This window comes from Melospiza georgiana, chromosome 2 (genome assembly GCF_028018845.1).
Source record: "Melospiza georgiana isolate bMelGeo1 chromosome 2, bMelGeo1.pri, whole genome shotgun sequence".
NCBI classification, from domain to species: domain Eukaryota; kingdom Metazoa; phylum Chordata; class Aves; order Passeriformes; family Passerellidae; genus Melospiza; species Melospiza georgiana.
The window spans coordinates 86460591-86482562 of NC_080431.1; the positions used below are offsets into that span (position 1 = coordinate 86460591).

Consider the following 21972-nt stretch of genomic DNA (forward strand, 5'->3'; position numbering starts at 1 on the left):
TTAATACCTCTATAGCTATTTCAGTGTGGATTCTCCCTATAGCCTAGTGAGCCCTGATGAGAGTGTTGACAATGAAATACATAATGTCTTTCAAGAGAAATAAGATTGTTTTAATCTAACTCTTTATTGAAGAAAATTTTAATGTAATTGATTATCTGCTCAGATAGTCTGAGTCAAGTAATAAAAATAAAAACTTTCATTCAGATGCAGACTGTTACTAGCTTGAGTAGTAAACAGACCAATCAATACCAGTTACAATACCCTGCTGTTTAAGCCAGCAATAGGAAAGACATGATTGAATTGCTTAGATGTTATTTAGGGTCAATCATCTGACTCTGTCCTTTCAGTTTTTAATTTCTACATTAATTTCTACAGGTCTAATGAAAAAGTGTTCTAGACAGAGCTAAGGCTCTTAGTTGGGAGACAGGGTAGTTTTTATCTGCAGAGGTGCATTCTTCCCTCTAGTGCAGCCCCCTTTTTCTGAGCTGGCACTGCTGATTCCTAAACCCCAAGGTATCTGTAAGTTCAGGACTTCTCCTGCCTTTTTCCATGTCACCTGTTTGTGCACAGGCAGGGGATCTAGAAGAAAGGAAGTGCTGAGATAGCTGTGCTCTAATGACCCATAGCTGTAGTGTGACTGCAACTGGGTGTTGTCACCACTGTTTTAGACTGTCCGTATATTGGTGTATGATTTGAAATTTACGTCCAGCAGTATTACAGTTTCTTGCCAGAAACAAGCCTATGTCTGTGGATGCCAAACACTGCACCTGTGGCAGTGAATTGCTTTCCCTGGTTTAAAATGCATGGAGTCCGCACTGGCTGCACCAGGAACAAAACTCATAATTATGCTCTGTGTAGCCCTGGGAGCAGCTGAGAGTCAAGAATCCAATAAGTAATTTTTACAGGCATGAATTCAGTGATCATAGTAAGTTCTCCTGATGTCTTTTTTGCTTCTGAATATGTACTGCAGATGTCTGGCAGGCCTTGATACCCACCCTACCCCTGCTGCCCTATTTGCTTTGATCACGTGTATATGTCCTTTGTAGTGGCATGGATGATCTGCTCACAGTTTTGAAGTGACCAGCTTAGAGCTGTGTTTCTTGCCGACTGTCTCCTCCAAGCCACTCTTTGCAGGTGATGGGCAGGCGTTTTATGGCAAGAGGGATTTCAGCCCCAGGGCAGTATGTCTGTGTGCAAAGATTAGAACAAAAATCAGAGCAGTAGTAGTGGAGGAGCCCTTTACTTGCAAGTGGTTTGCTTTAGATGTGGCTTGTTGTTGCCACAAGGTTGCTGTCATATGATGGCTGTTCAGTGTCATGTGGAGCTGGAGCTTGTAGGCTCACTTTGATTCTTGATGGCTAGATTGAAATTTGCTGTTATTAGTGGTGACTGACAGTCTCCATCAGGAGACTAAATATTGACAGAGCCCTCAAGACCTAACTCTACTTTAAATCCAGTATGATTGAGGCATGTTGGCAAAGTTACAGTTGGAAAAAAACGCTTTTATCTGCCACTCCTTGTCTGTGGCTCCAGCACTACTGAACTTGAATGTGTTATCAATGCAACTGTTGCTGCCTAAACACATCCTGGATATGAGCTCACTGGACTTGAGTTCAGTGGTCCCAAATTCGAGTAATCTGCTAAAATAGTTAATAAAAGATAGTGCACTGTCTATTACCAGGGCCACTGCCACCACAGAGGCATGATACTGGAGAGTCTGCTGCTCTTGTCCTCTGGAGAGAAGGTGTTTGTGCCCTCTGGGGGAGGGCTGAGAGTATATTTGCATCTCATTTCCAGTTGCTGCAATGCCTTTTTTTATAATTAGTTGACTACCAAAACCCCTCTAGCCTATGTAGTAGGGGGATTTTTTTGGAGTTTCTTCTACTTCCTGACATTATGATATTTTAGTATCCTCTGATGACAAGACATGTTTTAAACTGATTTCTGGACATTTGCAGGAAGTTACAATATTTTGTCAAAGATTCTGTATGTCCTTCTAGAAAGGAGCATCAGCTTCAGTGTTCCAATCTGCATTTCTGTCTTTCCCTTATGTCAATCTATCTCTGGCTTGGAAATGTTTCTTTCGGGGTACCTCTCACCTCGTTCCAGGCTGGAATTTCTTGCCCTCTTTTAGCAATAGGAGTGAAACTTAACATGAGCCCAGAGACTGAAGGAAAGCAGATCTGTGCCACAGAGCATTTACAGCATTGGTTACTGATCTTCCTTGACTTGCTGAACTACCATGGAGATCTCCTAGTTACTCTCCAGAATGGCTAATGTGCCAGGATGTCCTGGAGCTGGATGTTTGGGCCTTTCCCAAAAAGTGTCACAGGACCAGCCATTTTGGTAAGGGTTTAAGCTGCACCTAGAATATTTACTTTTTAAGAAAACTCATTTTTTCTTTGGTCAAGACCTTGGTACTGATCAGCTCTGCAGACAGCGAAGGACATGTAATCTGATCTGAAATTACAAAGACTAATTGCATCTGTATGTAGGTGGGAATGAAGACTGAAAGACTGGCTTAGAAATCATAAAGGCTCCCTTTGCACTCAGACTGAGCACAAATCAAAGAAGTAGGTGTGTGTTATTAAAGAATTGGTTATTTTAAGCAGCTGTGATGAACACAAGATTCTTATAAATGCTGTAAGTTACATAAATTTGTCTATTCTGCCTTGAGGAGGTGGAGTTTTTCTGATTGCGCAGAGTTTTGGTAATAACTATCCATCTGCAGGTCTTGTTCTGCAAAATGAATGCTTCCACACCCTGTTTTCATTGGATCTTCCTGGTAATGTTCTCTCCAAGCTTTGAATAAATGCCATGCTTCAGCGTAGTGTTACTGATTTAGTATCTCATACTGATGGCTCAAATTTTATTTTAAAAGTGACCACACAAAGTTTTAGAAGTGCTTGCCTAGTTTCTTTCAGCATTTGCTTGGTTTGTGTCTAAATAATACAAAATCAATATATCATATCTTTGTTGTATCTCTGCTTAGGTATCTTAGATGGATTAAAGGGAAACGTTTTGGTTCCCACTACTGTAGAGAAAGAGGTAGGCTTCTAACATAGCCGCTGATTATGTGATACCAGCCTAGTATAGACAAATATACAATGTAATCCTGCACTGGTAGGTTGATCAAAGGTAGTCTGCAGGGTTCTCTCCAGGACTTGTTTCTCACAGCTGCACTGGATTACAATGTGATTTACCTGGCCTGTGGGAGGGTTTTAATACTGTTTAAAAATAAGAGTATATTCCCCCTTATGAAAAGTCTTTGTCAGTAATACAAATAGCTGATCATCAGAACTTTTAGATTGTAGTGTCCTCCTGCAGTCAGAGGATGTCTGTCTCCCTTTCTTTTCATTTTTTTAGTATTTTTTTCTCCCTTCATTTTCCTTTACACTGTTCTATTTAAGGTTCTGCTGTAGTTGCAGAGGTTCCTAAGAATAGATTAATTAATATATTCAGTCCATAAAGGCAAGGTGAGAGCCTTTTTGAGAATATGATGGTTCTGGGTTAAATTCGTGGTTGTTTTCTTTGCTTCCATTGTGTTCTGTTTGGGTACAGCAGACGGCAAATCACCCTTTTACCTTGGACAGCAATGTTTTTGATATATAAAATACCAGAAAATGAATATTCAGGAAAATAAACCAGCTTATATCTTCATTTTTTCCTTGCAAAAAGGGAGCAATGTTTCCAAAAGATATGGCAAGTTTGGAGGTCATTCTGTCTGGGAAAGAAAATTATACTATTACCGCATTAAACAACTATTTTCCCCTTTGGTTTCATAGCACTCTGGTCATGGTGACCTTGTGTGTTTGTAGAATCTTTGATTTGAATAGATTAAGAGCATTTGCTTACATGCGTGCCTCAGGTTTTTGTTGACTGTAGATAGCCTTGTCCTTTACTAGAATTCGTCCCAGCCTCTAGTTGGAACATATTGGTTATGTTGTGCTGTTGCAAATACTTCACATTATGAGGTAATATGAGTGATATTTCATTTTTTAAAAATTAAGAAAATAATAAAGGTAGAATGTGGTAGAAAAGCAAGTGATTTTTCTAGAGCTCTGTAGATGGCAGTTAGCAAGAGTGAACACAGAAAGCTGCTTGATGAAATTGTGCAAGAGAGAAAGTTATAGCCATGTTGAAAAAGGGCAGTAGAACAGTTAACTTTTCCACACAACTAACGCCTTAAGTTTTAGCTTTCATGTTTTCCAGATTCTGTACTGCATTAGTATATAACTCTGAACTTCATATAAAGTGTTAGCAAGTTCTCCTCAGTTTAGTTAGACAAAACAATCTTTTTCCAGCCCGAGAACCAAGGACACTGTTACAGCTTCAGGCTCAAAATTATAAACAACTGCAAATTGTGGAGAGCAAACTGGGAAGATGGGGCTTCATAACCTGAAGCTGTTATGGGACAATTAGCCTCAATATGTAATGGGCCAAAATTTACAAAAGTGTGGAAATTTGTGACCCGTCATCCATTTTGGGTGTAATCTTAGCCAGGCTCTTGTAATGCCCAAGGTGTATTCTTTGAAGGCCTTTTTAATAAATATCTACTTTATTCCTTTAGCACTGTCTAGCCTCTGTTCTAGGTAGCCTCTCAAGGCATCACAACCATGATGATTTTGTGATTGTGAGTATCCTGAAGTTGGCTGTTACTGTCCCAGAAAGTTTCATGTTTTTCAGTCAGCAGATTATGAATGGTGAATTCCTAGAAGTACATTACTTATTTTTCTCTTTTCCTTATCCCAGAGGACTTCTTGTTCAGGCTCTGCTCTGCTCAGTGTTGACCTACTCATAGGTCAACACTATCAGTAGTAGAAGTAGTAATAGCCAAACAAGAAGGGAGCTGCAGATCACAGTGTATCTTAGATACTCTTGATGATAAATTGTCAAATGAGAGAAATCGGAGTTATGGAGAAGATTATTGTGGAAGGTATTGAAAAACACCTGTAAGACAATGCAATCATTGGTCACAGCCAGCATTACTTTGTTGAGGGGAAAGTCCTGCTTATCAAATCCGATTTCCTTTTATGACAAGGTGACCCACCCTGTTGATCAAGGGAAGCCAGCTGGTGTAATCTTTCTGGATTTTGGTAAAGTTTTCGACACTGTCTCTCACAGGATCCTTCTGGACAAGGTGTCCAGCATACAGCTGGATAAACACGTCATGGGATGGGTGAGCAGCTGGCTCACAGGTTGGTCACAAAGGGTTACAGTTGTGACATCAGACTAGTGACCTATCACTTGTGAGGTTCTGCAGGGCTTCATCCTTGGCCCTCTGCTCTTCAACAGAGCATAAGTTACTTGTATGCAGGGCTGGAAGGGATACTGAACAAGTCTGCAGATTATATTGAACTGGGAGGAGCTGTTGACTCCCTCCAAGGCAGGGACCCCACAAAAAGACCTTGATAAATGAGAAGGCTGGGCAATAACCAACCATATGAAGTTCAGCAAGGGAAGGTGCTGGATTTTGTATCTGGAATGGGGCAACCTGGCATGTACAGAAAGACTGAGAATGAGAAAGCAATGGGGAAAGCAGCGCCATGGAAAGGGACCTGGGGGTCCTGGTCCATGGAAAGGTAAACCTGGGCCAGCAGTGCCCTGCAGCCAGGAGGGCCAGCCCTGTCCTGGGGGCATCAGGTCCAGCATCACAGCCAGGCAGGGGAGGGGATTGTCCTGCTCTGCTCTGAGCTGGGGCGGCCTCACCTGGAATATTGTGTGTAGCTCTGGTCACAACATAAGGAGGGTATGAAGCTGTTAGAGAGTGTCCAAAGTAGGGTAATGAGGATGGAGAAGGGGGAATGTATGAGGGGCAGCTGAGGTCACTTGGGCTGCTCAGCCTGGAGAAGAGCAGACTGAGGACAGAGCTCCCTGCAGTTACAGCTTCCTTGTGAGGATGAGAGGAGGGGCAGGCACTGATCTCTTCTCTGTGCTGAAAAGTGACAGGACTTGAGGGAATGGCCTGAAGCTGTGTCTGGGGACATTTAGGGTGGATATTAGAAAAAGATTCTTCATACAAGGGGTGGCTGGGCCCTGGAACAGGCTCCTCGGGGAAGTGGTCACAGCACCAGGCTTGACAGAGTTCAAGAAGCATTTGGGCAATGGTCTTAGACACATGGTGTGACTCCTGGAGTGTCCTGTGCCAGGTCAGGAGTTGGATTGGCAATCCTTGTGGCTCCTTTCCAAGGCATCTTTTTCTGTGATTCTGTATCTGCAGTTATTTTCTGTTTGAACTACATTAATGAAGGCTTCAAAGTGGATGAAAACAAATACCGTGACCTAAGCCTTCCCTTCTGTAACAAAAAGCACTAGTCTAGTTTCACATTTACAATGATGATGGGTATTGTTCTTGTTATTATTGTTATTATTCTTCCTCCTCTCATCAACTGCTGACGTCCAGCCTTAGCATTGTTGTGAGAAAAACTGCAGCAGTAGTTTTCAGTATATATCACTGGTCTCATTGCCTGGGGATACTGTTAACTAAGCAAAAGCATTTTAGAAGCTGGATATAAAATGCTTAATTCAATTTCTGAGAACTTGCTGAATAAATTGCTTGTCTGTTTGATTCAGGCGGACATTCTCTGTTCTGCTGCAGGGCCACCTGAGCTGAATTTTTATCAGCTTCTTTCACTTACAGTATGATAGACTGTGTCTGATGTGCAAATGGGACTTCCCTTCAATACTTCTAATAAGAAGTTCTTCTTTTCTCTGCTTCCATTGATTTCCCACATCAAGGAACTAGAATGTGGCCAGGGTGGAAGATGGGTAAGCAGCAGTTCTTCATATTCCCATGGCAGCTCTCAGGTCCCCATAGGTGACCTGGTATAGTCTTGAGTTCTGCAGACTGTGGCTTATCATCAGAGTGCTACGCAGAAATTACAAAGCATTACATCAAGGAGAGAGAATAGTTGAGGAACTGATCTGAGATTTTAAAGATATGAGCTGAAAGTTAGACATTGAACTTGCATTCTTGTGAATTACGTATTTCTTTTGCGCCCCTGGAAAATTACTGTCTCACTGTCTTGGTTTCCCCACTCCAGAAAATGGGGTCCATGCTGCTATTTTCTGTTCTTTGTGTCTCTTCCTATAAGTTTTCCTATGAGATTTCCAGGCCAAGAACCATCTGTTATTATGTATAGGCACATTGGCTAATACAGCTAGTCCTGAACAGAGCAGGAGCTTTTAAAAAGTAGTTGTAACACAAACAATGAGTAATTCCTTCCATCAGAACAGGGCTGCTCACAACTGTGTAGGAAGATGGCAGCACTGCTGCCTCCAAGGTTGCACTGGAGAGGCTTTAGGGCACAAAATGGAAGGGGAAGGTCTCTCGCATTTGATGCTAAGAATCAAATGAAAATGATCTCTGGGGTTTGCAGCAGACATGTGAATTTTGTCTTTCAAGACATCTCCATCTTCTGTTGAAGTGAATAGTCCAAAATTGGTTCAGCTTGGGAAGTCTCAGTAGAATTTCAGAGCATTTTTTTCTGCTTTGCAAAGTGTAAAGCTCCAATACCTAGACTGCTCTGCAAATGTAGAATTTAATCTCAAAAAAAAAAAATCAGAGGAAAAGGTGATTTGTAATTATTCTTGTTCTTACTGGGGAAAAATCAGCCGGAATACCTGCAGATGAAAAATAATGTCTTGCAATCTCGTAGTGACTTTTACTGGAGTCCCTTCACATATTTTGCTAATCTGAATTAATAAAATCTCGAAATATCTTTTGCAGCCTAGTGTGTTTTTGTCCTTGTTTTACAGGTGAATTAATAAATAGATGATATTCTGGGTGCCTTGGAAGGCATTGGAAAAGCATCAGTAGGACCATGTCACCTTTCAAACTTAAAGCATCTAGTAATGAAATTTACAGTTATACTGCATGTTCTGATGTCTTGTGGGGTTAGTTGCTTTTCAGTTGTTAAATTTTTTCTTTTTCCAGCTTGTCAAGTAACATAAATATCCCTTATGGCACCCAGATAATGGGACAAGATAATGGGACAAGGTGGATATTTTATCTTTGGTCCTGTTTTGTGACCAGCTTGTATTTGGTATCTCAATTATCTTCAAGATTTCACCATCCACTCTAATTTACACCTCAGGTGTGTGGCTACCCAAGTTCAGCACATTGGCAATGGCAGACAGGTACACAAACTTTCTGAGCAGGACACTTACCATTAGAATCACTTAAACACCAACCAGAAGCACCAAGATCAGTGAAAATAGTGTCTTAGGCTGGCAAATGTGCCACGTGTGCTGCCCACAGCAGAGAACCTGCAGAGAGCTGGTGCAGAACCTTTGGGGTGCCAGGGAGGAGGAGTGGTGGGAAGGTGCGGGAGGGAAACAGAGAGAAGCAAAGTACCTGAGGGGATGGAGGGTGAGGAGGAGACAGCGTAACAACTTGGACAGACTTGTGAGCTTCCGGAAAACTGCCAACACTGGAGTGTGGAATATAATTTTAGGTCTGTTAACAAAAGTTTTGAAAGACACAGGGCTTCAGACTGGTAGTTCGGAGGTTCACTGACTTTAAAATAAACAGAAAAGTAGACGGATTTTTTTTTATTTTTATTTTTTTTTAGTCAGACAAGAGTAAGTTTACATAATAAAATAAACTATGGTTTGAGACGTTGCTGCTACTGTTGCAAAACTGTTTGATTTTGGAAGGAGTTTCACCTCACGTGCACTTTTTATAGGCCTTGCAATTGAAAATTTGACTACTGTTGCCTGGATCAGATCAATTCATTTGCTGAACAAACCTTTACAGCCATCCTTTTTTCTGTAGAGAACTGCAGACACACAGATTTGGCTTAGTTAAAAGTATGAGAACCTTGTCAGAATGGACAGTAAGTAATCTATTCTGGCATCAGCCAGGATAAGACAGGCTGGAAGTCCAGGTGAAGTGTGCAGTGCTAAGGGGAGAGATGGTTAGGCTAAATACTATAAAGACTTTGCAGCTTTTCCAGGTTCTTGAGTTTGGCTTGTGATAAAAATTCAAAGGTGAGGGGAGTTTAGTGTGTATGTTTAAAGGAGGTTACTTTGGCTTGATTATTTTTTTTGGTGATATGTGGAAAGTACAAAAGCACTTTCAGGTTACACTGACTCCCTTGAAGTCTGTGTAAGGTCTTTGATACTGACTCTATTTGTACATGACATTGCTGCAGCTCATGTGGAACACAAAGAGAAAACATGTCACTCAACAAGTGACTTCTGTTCTGGATTGGTTTGTGAAATGTAAACTGAAGAAGCCTCTTGCATGCTCTTTAAGACTGACCTGGTTTTGTATTTAGAAGCTTTCTGAAGCACCTTTCTACAGGCAGACCCCAGGTTTCAAGGCAAAATTCTTCCCCAGTTAAAGTTTTTACAGTGGCAACAGCACCACCATCTTACGTAACTTTTCTCTGTAATAGAGACAGAAGGGTTAGTTTAGGGTGATGAACTGGACCTTGAGTTGCTGCAGGAATAGAAAATTGTGTTCTGCAGCAGCTGATGTTGATTTCCAAGTGACCTATTGCATGAAGCAGAGCAACATAAACCAAGGCAGAGCTAACAAATCAGGAAGCACACATGTCACAAGTGGTTTGCTAGAGTTTGGAGGGAGTATGAGCTGCAAAGAAAACATGTGAAGCAAGCCAAGGCAAGCTAGCCCTTTTGGTATCATGCACAAGGTCACCTATGACCACAGGTTTCACTTTGACACTTAAGCATTTGTCTTTGGATGAGAACTTGTGTGAAGAATCTCTTGGACTGATCTGAAGGTGTTCTCACAGTAACAGTAGTGTTAAAGAGTTTGTAGCTTCAATCAGCATTGCAAGACGTGCTTGTCCCCTATCCTGTCTTGTATGACAAAGGTTGTACTACTGTTTTACTTCTTGCTGATGGCTTGTAGGAACAAGTATTTTTTCCAGCTCCCTACTGCAACCATCAGTGTTTGATATGACTGGTGCTAAAATGCCCTGAAAATAAAAGTCACCTGAAGAACTATGATGATGTGAAGAGAGAGAAGCACTTATCCTTCCTTAGCTTCCATAATTGCTGTGCTGCAAATGTTGTTTTAGATCATTTTTATGCACTACAGAGGAAGCTCAGGTGCCTTGCTTGGATGAGGCAGTAGGCTTTCCAATGCCTGAAGGTCAGCCAGACAAATTCTAAGGTGAATGGCAGAATTTACATAATTTTATTTGTTCACAGTTAATGTATGTTCTGTTCTCTTGACAAGGGCATAGCTCATCCTTATGAGGAGAAAGGTGCTTGAGGTTTGCCCGAGGCTGGCTCTGCGTCCTGGATTAGGTGGCACCCTCAAAGGGAGAGAGGGACCATCTCATTGCTGACAGCAGCAGAGCATGGAAAACTGCAGAAGGAAGAAGCTTCATGAGTGCAGGGTGGGGAAGGCAGAGGTGGGGAGACCATGTCAACACAAAGCCTTTAGAAAGGGATGAATGAGGAATGCCAAGAAGAGTAAGGAGCAGGGGCACAGCCAGGGCTCAGCTAGAATAGGAAAACAGTTTATGAGAGTATGGAGGGATCTGTGCAGTCTGTTACAGCCCAAGAGGTCCTCTGAATGCTGCTGATCTGAAAGCAAAACTAAAAGAAGGAACCTGCCTGCTGAGCAGAGAGGGTGTGGCTAGAGAAGATTTGATCAAACTCCTTTTTTTATTCTGCTTCATTTAAGAGGGCCAGTACATTTTCAAAATTCCTTCATTCTAGTTCATGTTAAGAAGAACAAATCTTAGGCTGTAATGGTTCCTTTGTGTAGTTTTGATTCATTCAGTGGCCTTTCTAGATAACCAATTAAATATTCAGGACAGTGCTTAAAAAATTGGCCAGATTTTCTTGAAATTTGCAGTTTTGACTAAATTTCCTTGAAATCTGCAATTTTGGCTGGTGTACATGTTATTATTCTACTTAACTTCCATCCAGCCCATGAAAAAAGTGCAGCCTTTTGTAGGACAAGCAGTTAATGAGCTTTGCTTATGAATATGTTTATGATGTTTTCAGTTTGATTGTGACATATTACTGGCATTGGTAACATTTTTGTTTCCTTTCACTTGTGTAGAAATAGAAACATTTTAGAAATGTGCTAAGTACTTCATGCAGGCATTGTTGCATTGTACACAGTTACATGATAAAGAGAAACATGAAATATATGCATCTGTATAAGGATCTTCAAAGGGCTATCTGTAGATCAAAGCCCAGTTGTAAGGGGTGGTCAAATAACTTGCTGAATAAGACCAGAGGCTGAAGCCTTTTGGTACAGCAGCCCTGGTTTGTTTTGCCATAGACAAAACAGTGTCAGTGTCTTCTTGTGTGAGGTCCCAGTTTTGTGTCATCCCTGTTTGCACGTGCACACGAAGCTCCAGCACACACTCATCACTCTCCTCTCATGCATATGGCAGAGCTGTAGCAGCTCTTAACCCCTCCATCATCCCACTCTCAAGTCCTTTCAAAAAAAATCTGAAAATCATTGCAGAGAACACATACTCCTAGAAACTAGACTCAGCCAAAAGCTTAGGAAGAAGGTTTAAAAGGGCATGGTGGGGCATGGGGAAACCAACCCAAAGCCCATTGTTTGTATCTCCCTTTTAAGACAGATGAGGCTCTATAAATAAAATTATTGGTAAGCTTCCTGGCATGGACCAGAAGAGTGTGTATTAATACTTGCTATGAGCAATAAATTCCATAATGAACTCTGTTCTTCCCTGAAACATTCCCAAGATTTCCAGCTATACATACACAAGGACACAATGAGCTGTACAGCTCTTTTTATCTCCATCATTTACAGAGACCTTGTTTCTTCATGATTCCTCGATGGTGCAATAAGAAAGCAGTGGACTAGTAAAACTTTGGAATTGACAATTATTGTACTTTTTTGGCTGTGTAAATGTAAGCAGAGACAGTTTCTGCTGTTTGTTAACTAGTGGCAAGAAAAGTTTATTTAGATTCTTATTAATCGGGTCTTAACAGTGTAAAGTGCTGAAGGACCTACCTTTGAGCAGTTCTGACCCAGTGCAATTCCAGACAGAACAGAATGCATCCCTCTTTGTACAAGAGTTTCAGGAGGGCACTGGAATGCGTAACAACCTGCGTTGAAAAATGGAAGGAAGAACAGGAGATTGCACAGTGCAACAGCAGGAGCTTTTGCCCACGTTAGTAAGAAAGAGAGTCCACAGGAAGAAACACGATGTCTTTTGTCTTTAAGTTGTGAAGTAGAAATGACAGCTTACGACAAATGGTAAGTTAAGAGACCATAGCCGCTCTTAAAAACAGAGAGAAGAGAAGAAAAAAAGTGAGTTTGATGAAGAATATGAGTGAAGGAAAATCTTGTGGAATTTTCATAAGAAACAGCATTTCTGGACCTGTTGGAGGACAGAACAGTTTTAGCAAAAGAGTTTTTGATGGATAGGGAGTAAACAGAATATAATACCAAGCATTAGCTTTTTGGATTTGAGCTGTCCCTAAATTGTTTACAAAGGTTTCATAACCATGATCATTTTTTCTAGTATTCCCAAACTTTCATTAAAATGATTGGAAGCTCCAGTGCTATTGCTGGCTTCCTGACAGCTAGTTGTTACTGCAATCAACAGTTGCTTGAAGGAAGGCTTGATTAAAGTGTCACATTGTTGTAGTGAACTGGCATGTGACTTTTGTTTCTCCAGCAGATTTCCTTATCTCAAGCCTTTAATGAGGACCATTTAGAAGAGCGGGTTTTTTTCTCCTTGGGGCTTTTTTTTTTTTTTTTAAGCGGAACTCCTGAACTTTCGTCTTAAGCAAAATTCATTTGATGTTGAGTGTGTCTTATTCAAATGTCCTTGACATTCATATCAAAAGATCTTTCATAACCTGTGCCGTACAGACAGTAACAATGAGGAACTGAAACTTCTCCTCATATCATGTTTTGGGTTATACACACTCCAAGCATTAAAGCAGTTTAATTGTCTTCTAGGTGGGTAACAGACCATAATAATCGTTAATTGTTATGATAGGAAAATATATAGGACTTGCTGAGCTAAAGTCCAATTGTCTTAGTTTGGTAATGAGACATAAACAATGGGGGAAGCTGGAAAGTGGACAGAGGGTGTTTTTTATCAGATAATGCTCTTGTGAGGTCTTTTAGAACTAGCTTAAAACATTCACTGCCATCCCAGAAGAGGGACTGATTTTCATTTGTACCTGTGCAAGGTTTTCCAGACCAGCTAAGAGCTACTGATTAAGTCAATTCGAACCCATTTGACACTGAAAGTTAGAACGTGCTTGTACAATCCCGTTTGACGACTCCGTTGTGGGAACAGTAACATCCAGCTGTGACACTGAAACAAACACCTGGGAGTGGCACAGTGAAACTGCACTGGCCACTTCCAAAGTGATTGCACTCTAATGTACCCAGTGCCTATTTAGGAAGGGGCTGATGAAGGCTTTGTTGGCAAGGAAAGAGTTCTTTTCTTTATTCAGTAACTGTAGTGTGAGCTTGTCATCCACCCGTCCCCTCACAGGCACTTGTGGGAGAACATCCAAAGGGTTTTAAGGAGGGAAAACTGGGTTAATTTCACTGTGCATGAGATAGATCTTGGAGAAGAGCCTCCAGGGTGTTGGGAAGAGAGGCCAAGGGTGTGGGTAGCATAGGAAAGGGGTTAAAAGACAACAGTGCAAGGTGATAGTGCAGAGAAGTACAGCAGGACTTCATTGTGGCTTGGAAGAAAGAGTATGGTGGAGGGGAGAGCCAGTGAAGGCAGTCCTCCGGGGTATGAGGGAAATACCACAGTAAAAATGTGGGGGAGGAATGTTATCTCAGGACCTGAGTATCTGCTGTAGTAGAAAGGCCTCTGAGAGGCCTAAGAGGTATTTGGCATTGTAAATGAAGAAGAGGACTGAAATGTTAATTTCAAAGAACAAAGAAAGATGTAGATTCTGGACTGATCCTTAGAAGGGATCAGATGTTGGCACTAGTCACAGTGTCAAAGGAGAAGACTGAGAGGAGTTTCAGCAGCTGGACTTCACAAATGTCATATTCTGAATCAAGTAGCTCCATGCTAAGGGAAGCAATCTGCAAGACAGCACATTTGTGTCTGCTCACAGACAGCACATCCAGTGCTTGAGAGCTGCAAAGGTCTTAACATAAGCTAACTGTGTTAATGCAAGTACCAGTAAGGTGTTTCTGCAATAAGGGTCCTGTATGTGACCCAACATGGCTTGTTTGGCCCAGTTTCAAGGAGGTATTCCTAGCCATTGTTGTGTTTTTTTCAGCAGCTGTCTATGTGTGTAGTACAGGTTGGAATTTCTCTTTTTGTAGAATCATAGAATGGTTTGGGTTGAAAGGGATCTTCAGGATTGAGTAGTTCCAAACCCTCTTGCCATAGCCAGAGACACCTTCCGCTACACCAGGTTACTCAGAGCCCCATTTGACCTGTCCTTGAACAGCTCCAAGGATGGGGCATCCACAGCTTCTCTGTACAACTCATCCCAGTGTCTCACCACTCTCGACGTGAAGAATTTCTTTGTAGTATTTTTCTAAACCTGCTCTCTTTCAGTTTAAAGCCATTCACCCTTGCCCTATCATTGCCTATCCTAGCAAGGTCACTCTCCAGCTCTGCTATAGCCTCCTTTAGGTACCAGAAGGCTGCTCTAAGGTTCTCTTGGAAACTTCCCAGGTTGAACAACCTCAGCTCTCTCAGCCTGTCATTACAGGAGAGGTGCTTCATTCATGGCCCTCCTCTGGACTCACTCCAACAGGTCCACGATCTTCTTACGCTGGGGGCCCCAGAGCTGGATGCAGAATGCCAGGCAGGGTCTCACCAGAGTGGAGTGGGGCGGAGAATCCCCTCCCTCACCCTGCTGGCCATGCTGCTTTTGATGCAGCCTAGGATACAATTGGCATGTTGCTGGGTCATGTCAACCTTCTTGTCCACCAACACCCCCAGGTCCTTCTCCTGAGGGCTGCTTTCAATCTAGATTTTCTTTTACAGTGTACTACACATATTTTAATATACTACTCATATTTTAATAGCATAATAATAAGGTTATCTTGCATCCATGATACAAATGAATAGTGTGGTTCACAGAGGTCTTCTGGTTTGTTTGTGTTCAATAGGTATTAGCCCGTCACCTCCGACCTGGAACTCTGCGTGCTGTCTTTGGGAAGGACAAGATTCAGAATGCTGTTCACTGCACAGACCTGCCTGAAGATGGACTTTTAGAGGTAAGGCTTGCTAGGCAAACGTTCTCACAGGAAGTTTTAAAGTGAAATGCTTCTCTTGACACTCTTTCAAGCCAGTAAGTGTTTTCTATGTGGAGTAGCTGTGTTGTAGACCAGACTAGACACAAAAAGAGAAAGTTTATTAAGGGTGTTTGACTCAGTTAATTCTGATACTGTAAAAAATTTCATCTATGCAGTTTTCTTGAATGAATATAGTACAATTCAATGGAATGAAACTCAAGAGTCTTCTCTTTGTCTGAATGTGTCCTTGGGTCTGAACATCAGTACCTGACAGTGCTTCTGCAGCGACACTTTCTTAGCCCTTTCTTGGGTGACCACGCTGACTCCTGAACTAAATTGTGTCTACAGTGAACTTGTGTGGAGCTTGGAATATTACAGGCAGTAGGGATTCAAATCCTCCAGATAGGGCCTAGGTTTATTTGTAGACAGTCATACTTACGTACATCAGTTAATATTTCCTGTGTTCTATATTAACTTACTAATTATTATCTGATTTTGACTTTGTATGCCAAAATTTAAAGTCCAATAAAATGAGAAAATGATAAATTGCAGGAATTTGTAAAGACAGAAGTACTCACTATGAAAACCAGAACAAGCTCATTCACTTAATTCTGTGCCTTAAACTAAGGTCCATGGCAAGGGGTTGAAGTGGTGTGTAATCTTGGATGGATTTCTGTGCTGTGTCAATGGAGATGCTTTTCCAGTGCATGCACAGCTTATTTTTTGCTGCCTGTATGTATTTGTGAATGCTTTGCTGTCAGGTATAGCAGAACCATTGAGCAGCAAGTGCTGTCCTACTTAGATAATTTTGCATTGCCAAAATGGTGGTTTCATGGGGGAGTGAGGAAGAGCTAACTTCATCTTCCTCCATGAAATAACCTGTGGGTTAAAGTGCTTTTGCTAGGAAATCCCGTCTAGTTTAAGTTACAGACTAGTGAAATTCAACACTGAGGATGGCAACCAGTATAAACAACATTGCAGCTTTTTTACCATTTTCAAGATATCATTAAAAGTTAACAATTTTTAGTTTTTCCCTTAGGGTTTATACAAGCAAACAGGTATTTTTTCACCACATGCCTGGAGTTCCTCATCCATGGCTTTCCAGTGGCAGCAGAACAAAGGGCACCGCCTGTAAGGGAAAAATTAAACAAGCCAACACTCAAAGAACATTTTAGTACTCCATCAGAATTTTCCACTGTCTGTTGCCTTTACATTGGTGCAAAGCAGGTTTTGCTGGTTGTTTAAATTGTGTTCAGAGCTACTATAAGTGAGGCAAGAGTTACTTCTCCAAAACAAAAACTGAGCCTGGCATTCTTTCTCAAGGGTCTCCATTACATGTGTTTGTCTTTCAAATCTGGCAGCTCAGTCATAACCAAAGTTGTTGATCTGGTATTACTCTGACTACACACCTTGCAGTTCCTGGTGTAGTCTGATAATTTTAACAGTACCTTGTTGATTGGTTTTTTTTGGGAAAGGGATCTGAGATGGTTTTTTGCCATAGGCATAATTGTGTGCAGAATATTGCTGTTCATCAGTCTGTAGTTTCTTCTATAACAGCCCAGGTTAAGCCTGCATTTGTAAAGGACGTCACTCTATGTTGTTTAGTGAGTAAATAAAGCAGTGAATGTTTTGAATTGAGAACAGTGAGTTTGTACAAAGGAAACCTTGGCTGTACCTGTTAGTTGGCGTGTGGAGTATTTATACTGTTAATGCTGAAGCAGCTTATTAGATGTCCCTGCCACAGTCCTGACTCCTGCTGTGGCTACGTGTCCTATGTGCACACAGGGTGTGTGCAGTGCCTGCAGTGCCCAGGGCATCCTGGAGGAAACATGGAGGGACTGCTGCTCTTGACACTGTGTATGGAAAGCTGAATAGGTTGGTTTGTGTCTTAATTGGTTTTGCGCCTTTTGAACTTCCAGAACCAAATGGAGATGGAAAGGGGAGATCCCTGGTTGACCAAGTATTCTCTGATGGGCCTTTAGATGCATAGTGTTTATGGAAGCACAACAGAAGCATGTTCCCTTGTGGAAGGGAACACACTGGTGCCTTCCTGGGAACTTTGGTACCTTTAGTGCAAGACACTGTTTATCTTAAGATTTCTCCACCTTTCTCTTCAGTTTTCATCACCCAGCTTCAGATCTAGCTGAAATTTGAAGAATTTGCAATAGCAACTGCTGTCTCATTGTCCGCAAACGGAGACTTCTTAGAGGAGATGGGCTAGGTAGTTAAGAATTAGATAAAATGCTTTCTGAAGTTAATAGCCAAAATCTAGGTGGCTTTGGTGTTTTGCACTTAATTGACTGTCACTGGGAAGGGCAAGGTTGTAACCTTTCTCCCAAAAATCATGACTTAAGAAGTACTTGGTGAAAGGAGATGGAACACTGTCTTGGGAACAACAAGAACTAATTAACTAAATAAGGGTCAGCTTGTGCACCTAGTATAGAACGCTATACTTAAATAATGTACTACAGCAATTTTTCAGTGTTTTTCTTTTAGACCTCCTTTCCATGGATCTGAAAAAAGGAAAGTTTACTTTTAATCTTAAAACCCCCTCAAACAAACAAACCAACCTCAAAAGCAAATATGAGCACTTGCTCCCACCAGTATGACCCTTAACTCCTGTCTTTGTTCTACAAACGACTTCACATTTTAGGCAGTGACTAAAGAATATCAGAATTAATGAATAACTCACTTTTGCTCAAGAAAGGAGGGGAGATGCAGTTGAACCTTAAATGCAGCTGGTCACAGTAGTAAAATCAGTGTATTTTCATTTGCAGAACTTTAAGTGCTCTTTTTTATTCCTAGCTTAGTGATACAGGAATGTGAATATTGCCCTCATCTCTTGGATGAGTTGTTTGATTTAGTAGGTCAGGCACTTACTTATTCACTTCATAGACTTGTGTGTCCTCTTATCAGTACAAAATGTATTTTTACAAGTGACAATGAGAAGACACAAATAGCTCAGAACAGTCTGTTTTCTCAGCCTTGTCATCAGTTTCTCATTTTAATGAGAAGAGGAAAGAAAGGAGGAAGAGTAGAGAAGGGAGACTGATAGCAGTGGAGTATTTGTGAGATGATGCAGTTTCATTACTGAAGGTTCAACCAGCAGCTGATTGTTGTGTTGGACATTCATTCAGAGCAGGCAGTTGCATTTGTTTCCCACATCCAAAGCAAGTGCAGCTCTACCTCTCGTCAGGTTTTTTTTTCTGTTTTGTATAAAGCAGATACTATTTGGGGAAAGCAATTGCAGTACTCGTACTCACCTGCTTTCATGTTCCTTGTGAGTCAGGTAGGGCCAGGACTGGAACATTCAAATTTTATATGCCAAGGAACTGCTCTGTTTCACAGACTAGGGATGTGTCATCTGCACATGATGAAAGATGATTCTGTTTCTCAACTCACCGTCTTTGACCTGAGGAACGTTTCTGATAAATATATTGATGAAATAGAAGCTTGCAAACTGTTGGATCTGATGAATCATCATTCTCTAGACAAAAGAAGTTTCCTTAAAGTTGATCATTCCTGGAATAGTTCTTAATCAAAGTAGTGATACATGTATTGCGGCTACCAGACTTCACAGTTTGTGTCCCTCTTTAAAGAAGTGAAGGCAAATTAAAAATCAATCATAAAGTCCTTATTCACATCACCGAAACTACAGTGAGTAAAATTTCCCACAGGAGGTGGTGCTGTACACACACCTCAGTTCCCTGGGTCTCAAGTGGCTCAGTACCTTTCAGATTAAGCAGGAAACCACATAATTAGAAAACTGGTAGCCCAGAACTGCAGTTATAACAAAACCAGAATTTCTGGGGTTTGGGACACTCCGTCTGTAACTTGTTGCTCATACTGTGCAGTTCTTTTTTGTTTTGATTTTTTGTGTGTGTGAGCATTTCCATAAGGGCGTTTGCAATGCAGAAAATCACTCTGGGAATATAGAATGCATGCATCTGGGGTGATCTAAAATGTCTCTCCGTTGCAGTGCAGCCTGCTGAGCCACCCAGGCTGGCTTTGTGTTCCTGTGCCATGGCGTTGGGGCAATCAGTCAATCTCACGGAGTTTCTTTGCATAATTACCAATTCCTTAATAGTCATACATGTGTTTGTGTGTGTGTACTTAGACACAGGAGAAGATGCTGCCCTCAGCGAGACATGCATGAGAAAGGATTTGCTGTGGGATGGATAAAATTGAGTTCTGGGTGAAACAGCCTTTTCCCTGTTGCCGAGGGCGACGCTGTTATTAGGTGACTAATCTTTGGACAATATCGTGACAATTGCTGCGGGTGTGTGCTTACCCGTGCCTTTGAGTGCCTGCTAGGCTACGAGTGGAACTGCAGAGGGGGTGATCTCTCGAGCCCCTTATCGTGGGAGTGGGGGATGTGCCAGCTGCCTTCCCAGCCTTGTGTCCCCCGGGCGCTCTCAGCTGGCGCTGCGTGTGCCGCCGCATGGCCCCGGGTGCGCCAGGCTCCTGCTTGGGCCTCGCACCGTGTCAGTTTTCAGCGTCACGGGCAGCTCTCCAGGCGGGCAGGAGCGAGGAGCTGCTCGAGTGTCGTTTGCTGGCCTTTTCCCTTGCCTCAGAGCTATTTGTGGCACTCACAGACATGAAAATAACCTATCAAAGGGGGATGACTTTGCTGTTATCAAAGAGGGGGTTTCATCTGTCTCCCGAGAGAGCTGTCATGACGGTTGTTTTTTTCCCTATCATTTCTTTGAATTTCAGCTGTACAGTGGTGTTCAAGCGTAGGGCTGGAGACTGACTGACTGTACAACAAACTGCTGGAGGCTCTTTGTTCCTTTGCTCAGCCTTGCACCAGTGAGACTGGCTTACTGCTCCTGGGGCATTAAAGCAAACAAGTAATATCACCTAGGGACAGATCAGCTACAGTGATCTGCTGGACAGAGACTCCCACAGCTCTGGCTCTGGAAGTTCAGCCTCCTGGATCCGGCCTTGGGAAGATGTGAGCTGATGTTGTACAGTGAGCGGTGACTGCATGGTCCAGTTCAGCAGAAGTGTTTTGTCCAGATTGGTGCTCTGGACAATGAAAACTGTGATAGTTTTGCTCAGACTTGGAGACTTGGTATAAGCTGAATGCTCTGCTGAGTGTTAAGAGCTGTACTGCTCCTAAGCTTTTGGTGCAGTGTGTATTCCACCTGCTAAAGGCCAGCTGTCCTTGGTCTGGCATTCCAGATCATGCCAGGAGACGCATGTCTTATTTTTCCTTTCCATTTCCATTTTTTCAGGGAGGCTGAGGGCAGGGTGGTATTTTAGGAAGCTGTTCAGGGTGGATAGGGGAGCAGTTGCTTTGGAGGGGGGAACACAACGTGTGTTTCCATAACCACTTCCTGTTACTGCAGCACTCTGCTGGCTGCCACCTTGCCCTTTCCTGTGTGCTGCCTCCTTGGCTGTCCACTGCCAATGTCTGGACATGGGAGTGTGATGCAAGGTGCTCACTATCATCCACCCTGGAAATGCTTCTGTACCACTAATGAGCTGATCCGTGGGCTGAGGTTGAAGTGCAACAGTTTAGGATGGAAGCCATCAGAAGGACGTAGCTCTGTTAAACTAGTCCTTTTTGTTGCATCGAGGTATAGTCCAAGCAATTTAATAAAGCATGTCAATGAGTAACTCTCAGAAGCGTCGGTGGAATTTGTGTGTATCACCCTTGGAACAAAGGTCTCCTCCATTGCTTGTTACAGATTAACTTGTCTGGTATTATGCAAGCTACCTCTGCCAGGCGAGAACTAACTCCTCATTCACAGAGCAGCCCAGCTTGTAAAACATTACACAGCAGAAGTGCATAGCATGGCAATGAACCTTTCACTGAGGGCATTTCAGCTCTCTGCATTTCCCCCAGGAGTCTTTAAAATATTTTAATAAAGAAGCCATTGTTTCACTCAGTCATACAGCAATTTTGCAATGAAGTCTTTTATTAGAGGCCCACACTGAGCTGCATAATCCAGGGTAAAATGCTTTTCACTGTTTCCAATGAAAAGTAATAAAAATTGAGTGGTTTGAGTGAGGTTGGCTTTAGCACATTTTTCTCCCAAGTTTTCATCCAAGCAGTAGCTATTTTTGTCTGTCAGTTGGAAATTTCAGTCTCTCCTGGTACAAGATGATTTCTAGAGAGGTCTCTCAGATAATGGTTGTTATGATTCAAGTGCTTTTCCATTTAAACTTTCTGAGACCTTTTATCTAACAGCTGTGGGAACAGGTTGGAAAGAATCTGGAGTGTAAGAAAACTTAATCTTACTTGGTGGTGGTTTTGCATACCAGAACATGTTAGCCAGCACTGGAATGCTGTCTCATGATGTTTCCTGGTGCTCTATATATACTTGTACAAAGAAGTAAGTAACCCTTTTGCCTAGGCCTATCTGAAGGAAATAAAGAATTAAAAATAACATTAATAGATGGATGGATATTGGAGATGTTGGTGATTTCTCTTTTAAAGATTATTGTATTATTAGGTCACGTGCAGCCTCATTTTGAGCATAGGTTGTATAATTATTATACTTGTGGGCTAGACAGGCAACCTAAACCAGGAACTTGTTTAAACAGAGTTGTGAAATAGTTCACCTCTTGTGCTTCCACTTCTGGGTAAAATCCGAGGTCCAGTTACCCCTTGTTCTGCCAGGTCTGTGAGTGCCAGAGAGAAGAAGTTAATGAGTGTGAACCAAGCAGCTGCCAAAGCTCTTTAAGTTTCACCTGATCCTGAAGGTAATCTATGTGATAAACAGGGCTTGGCTTTTTGCACATGTTTGTGTTGCGCTGAGCAA

General features: G+C 42.0%; 1 protein-coding gene across 3 annotated transcripts in view; it reads left to right on the top strand.

The window, feature by feature from the left end:
• Positions 1–21972, top strand: part of NME7 (NME/NM23 family member 7) — an 89992-nt gene that overhangs the window by 59545 nt on the left and 8475 nt on the right. For all 3 annotated transcript variants that reach the window (XM_058045491.1, XM_058045490.1, XM_058045489.1), the window contains one exon: positions 15077–15184. In XM_058045491.1, the coding sequence (XP_057901474.1) occupies positions 15077–15184 (108 nt within the window). The remainder of the gene's footprint in view (positions 1–15076; positions 15185–21972) is intronic.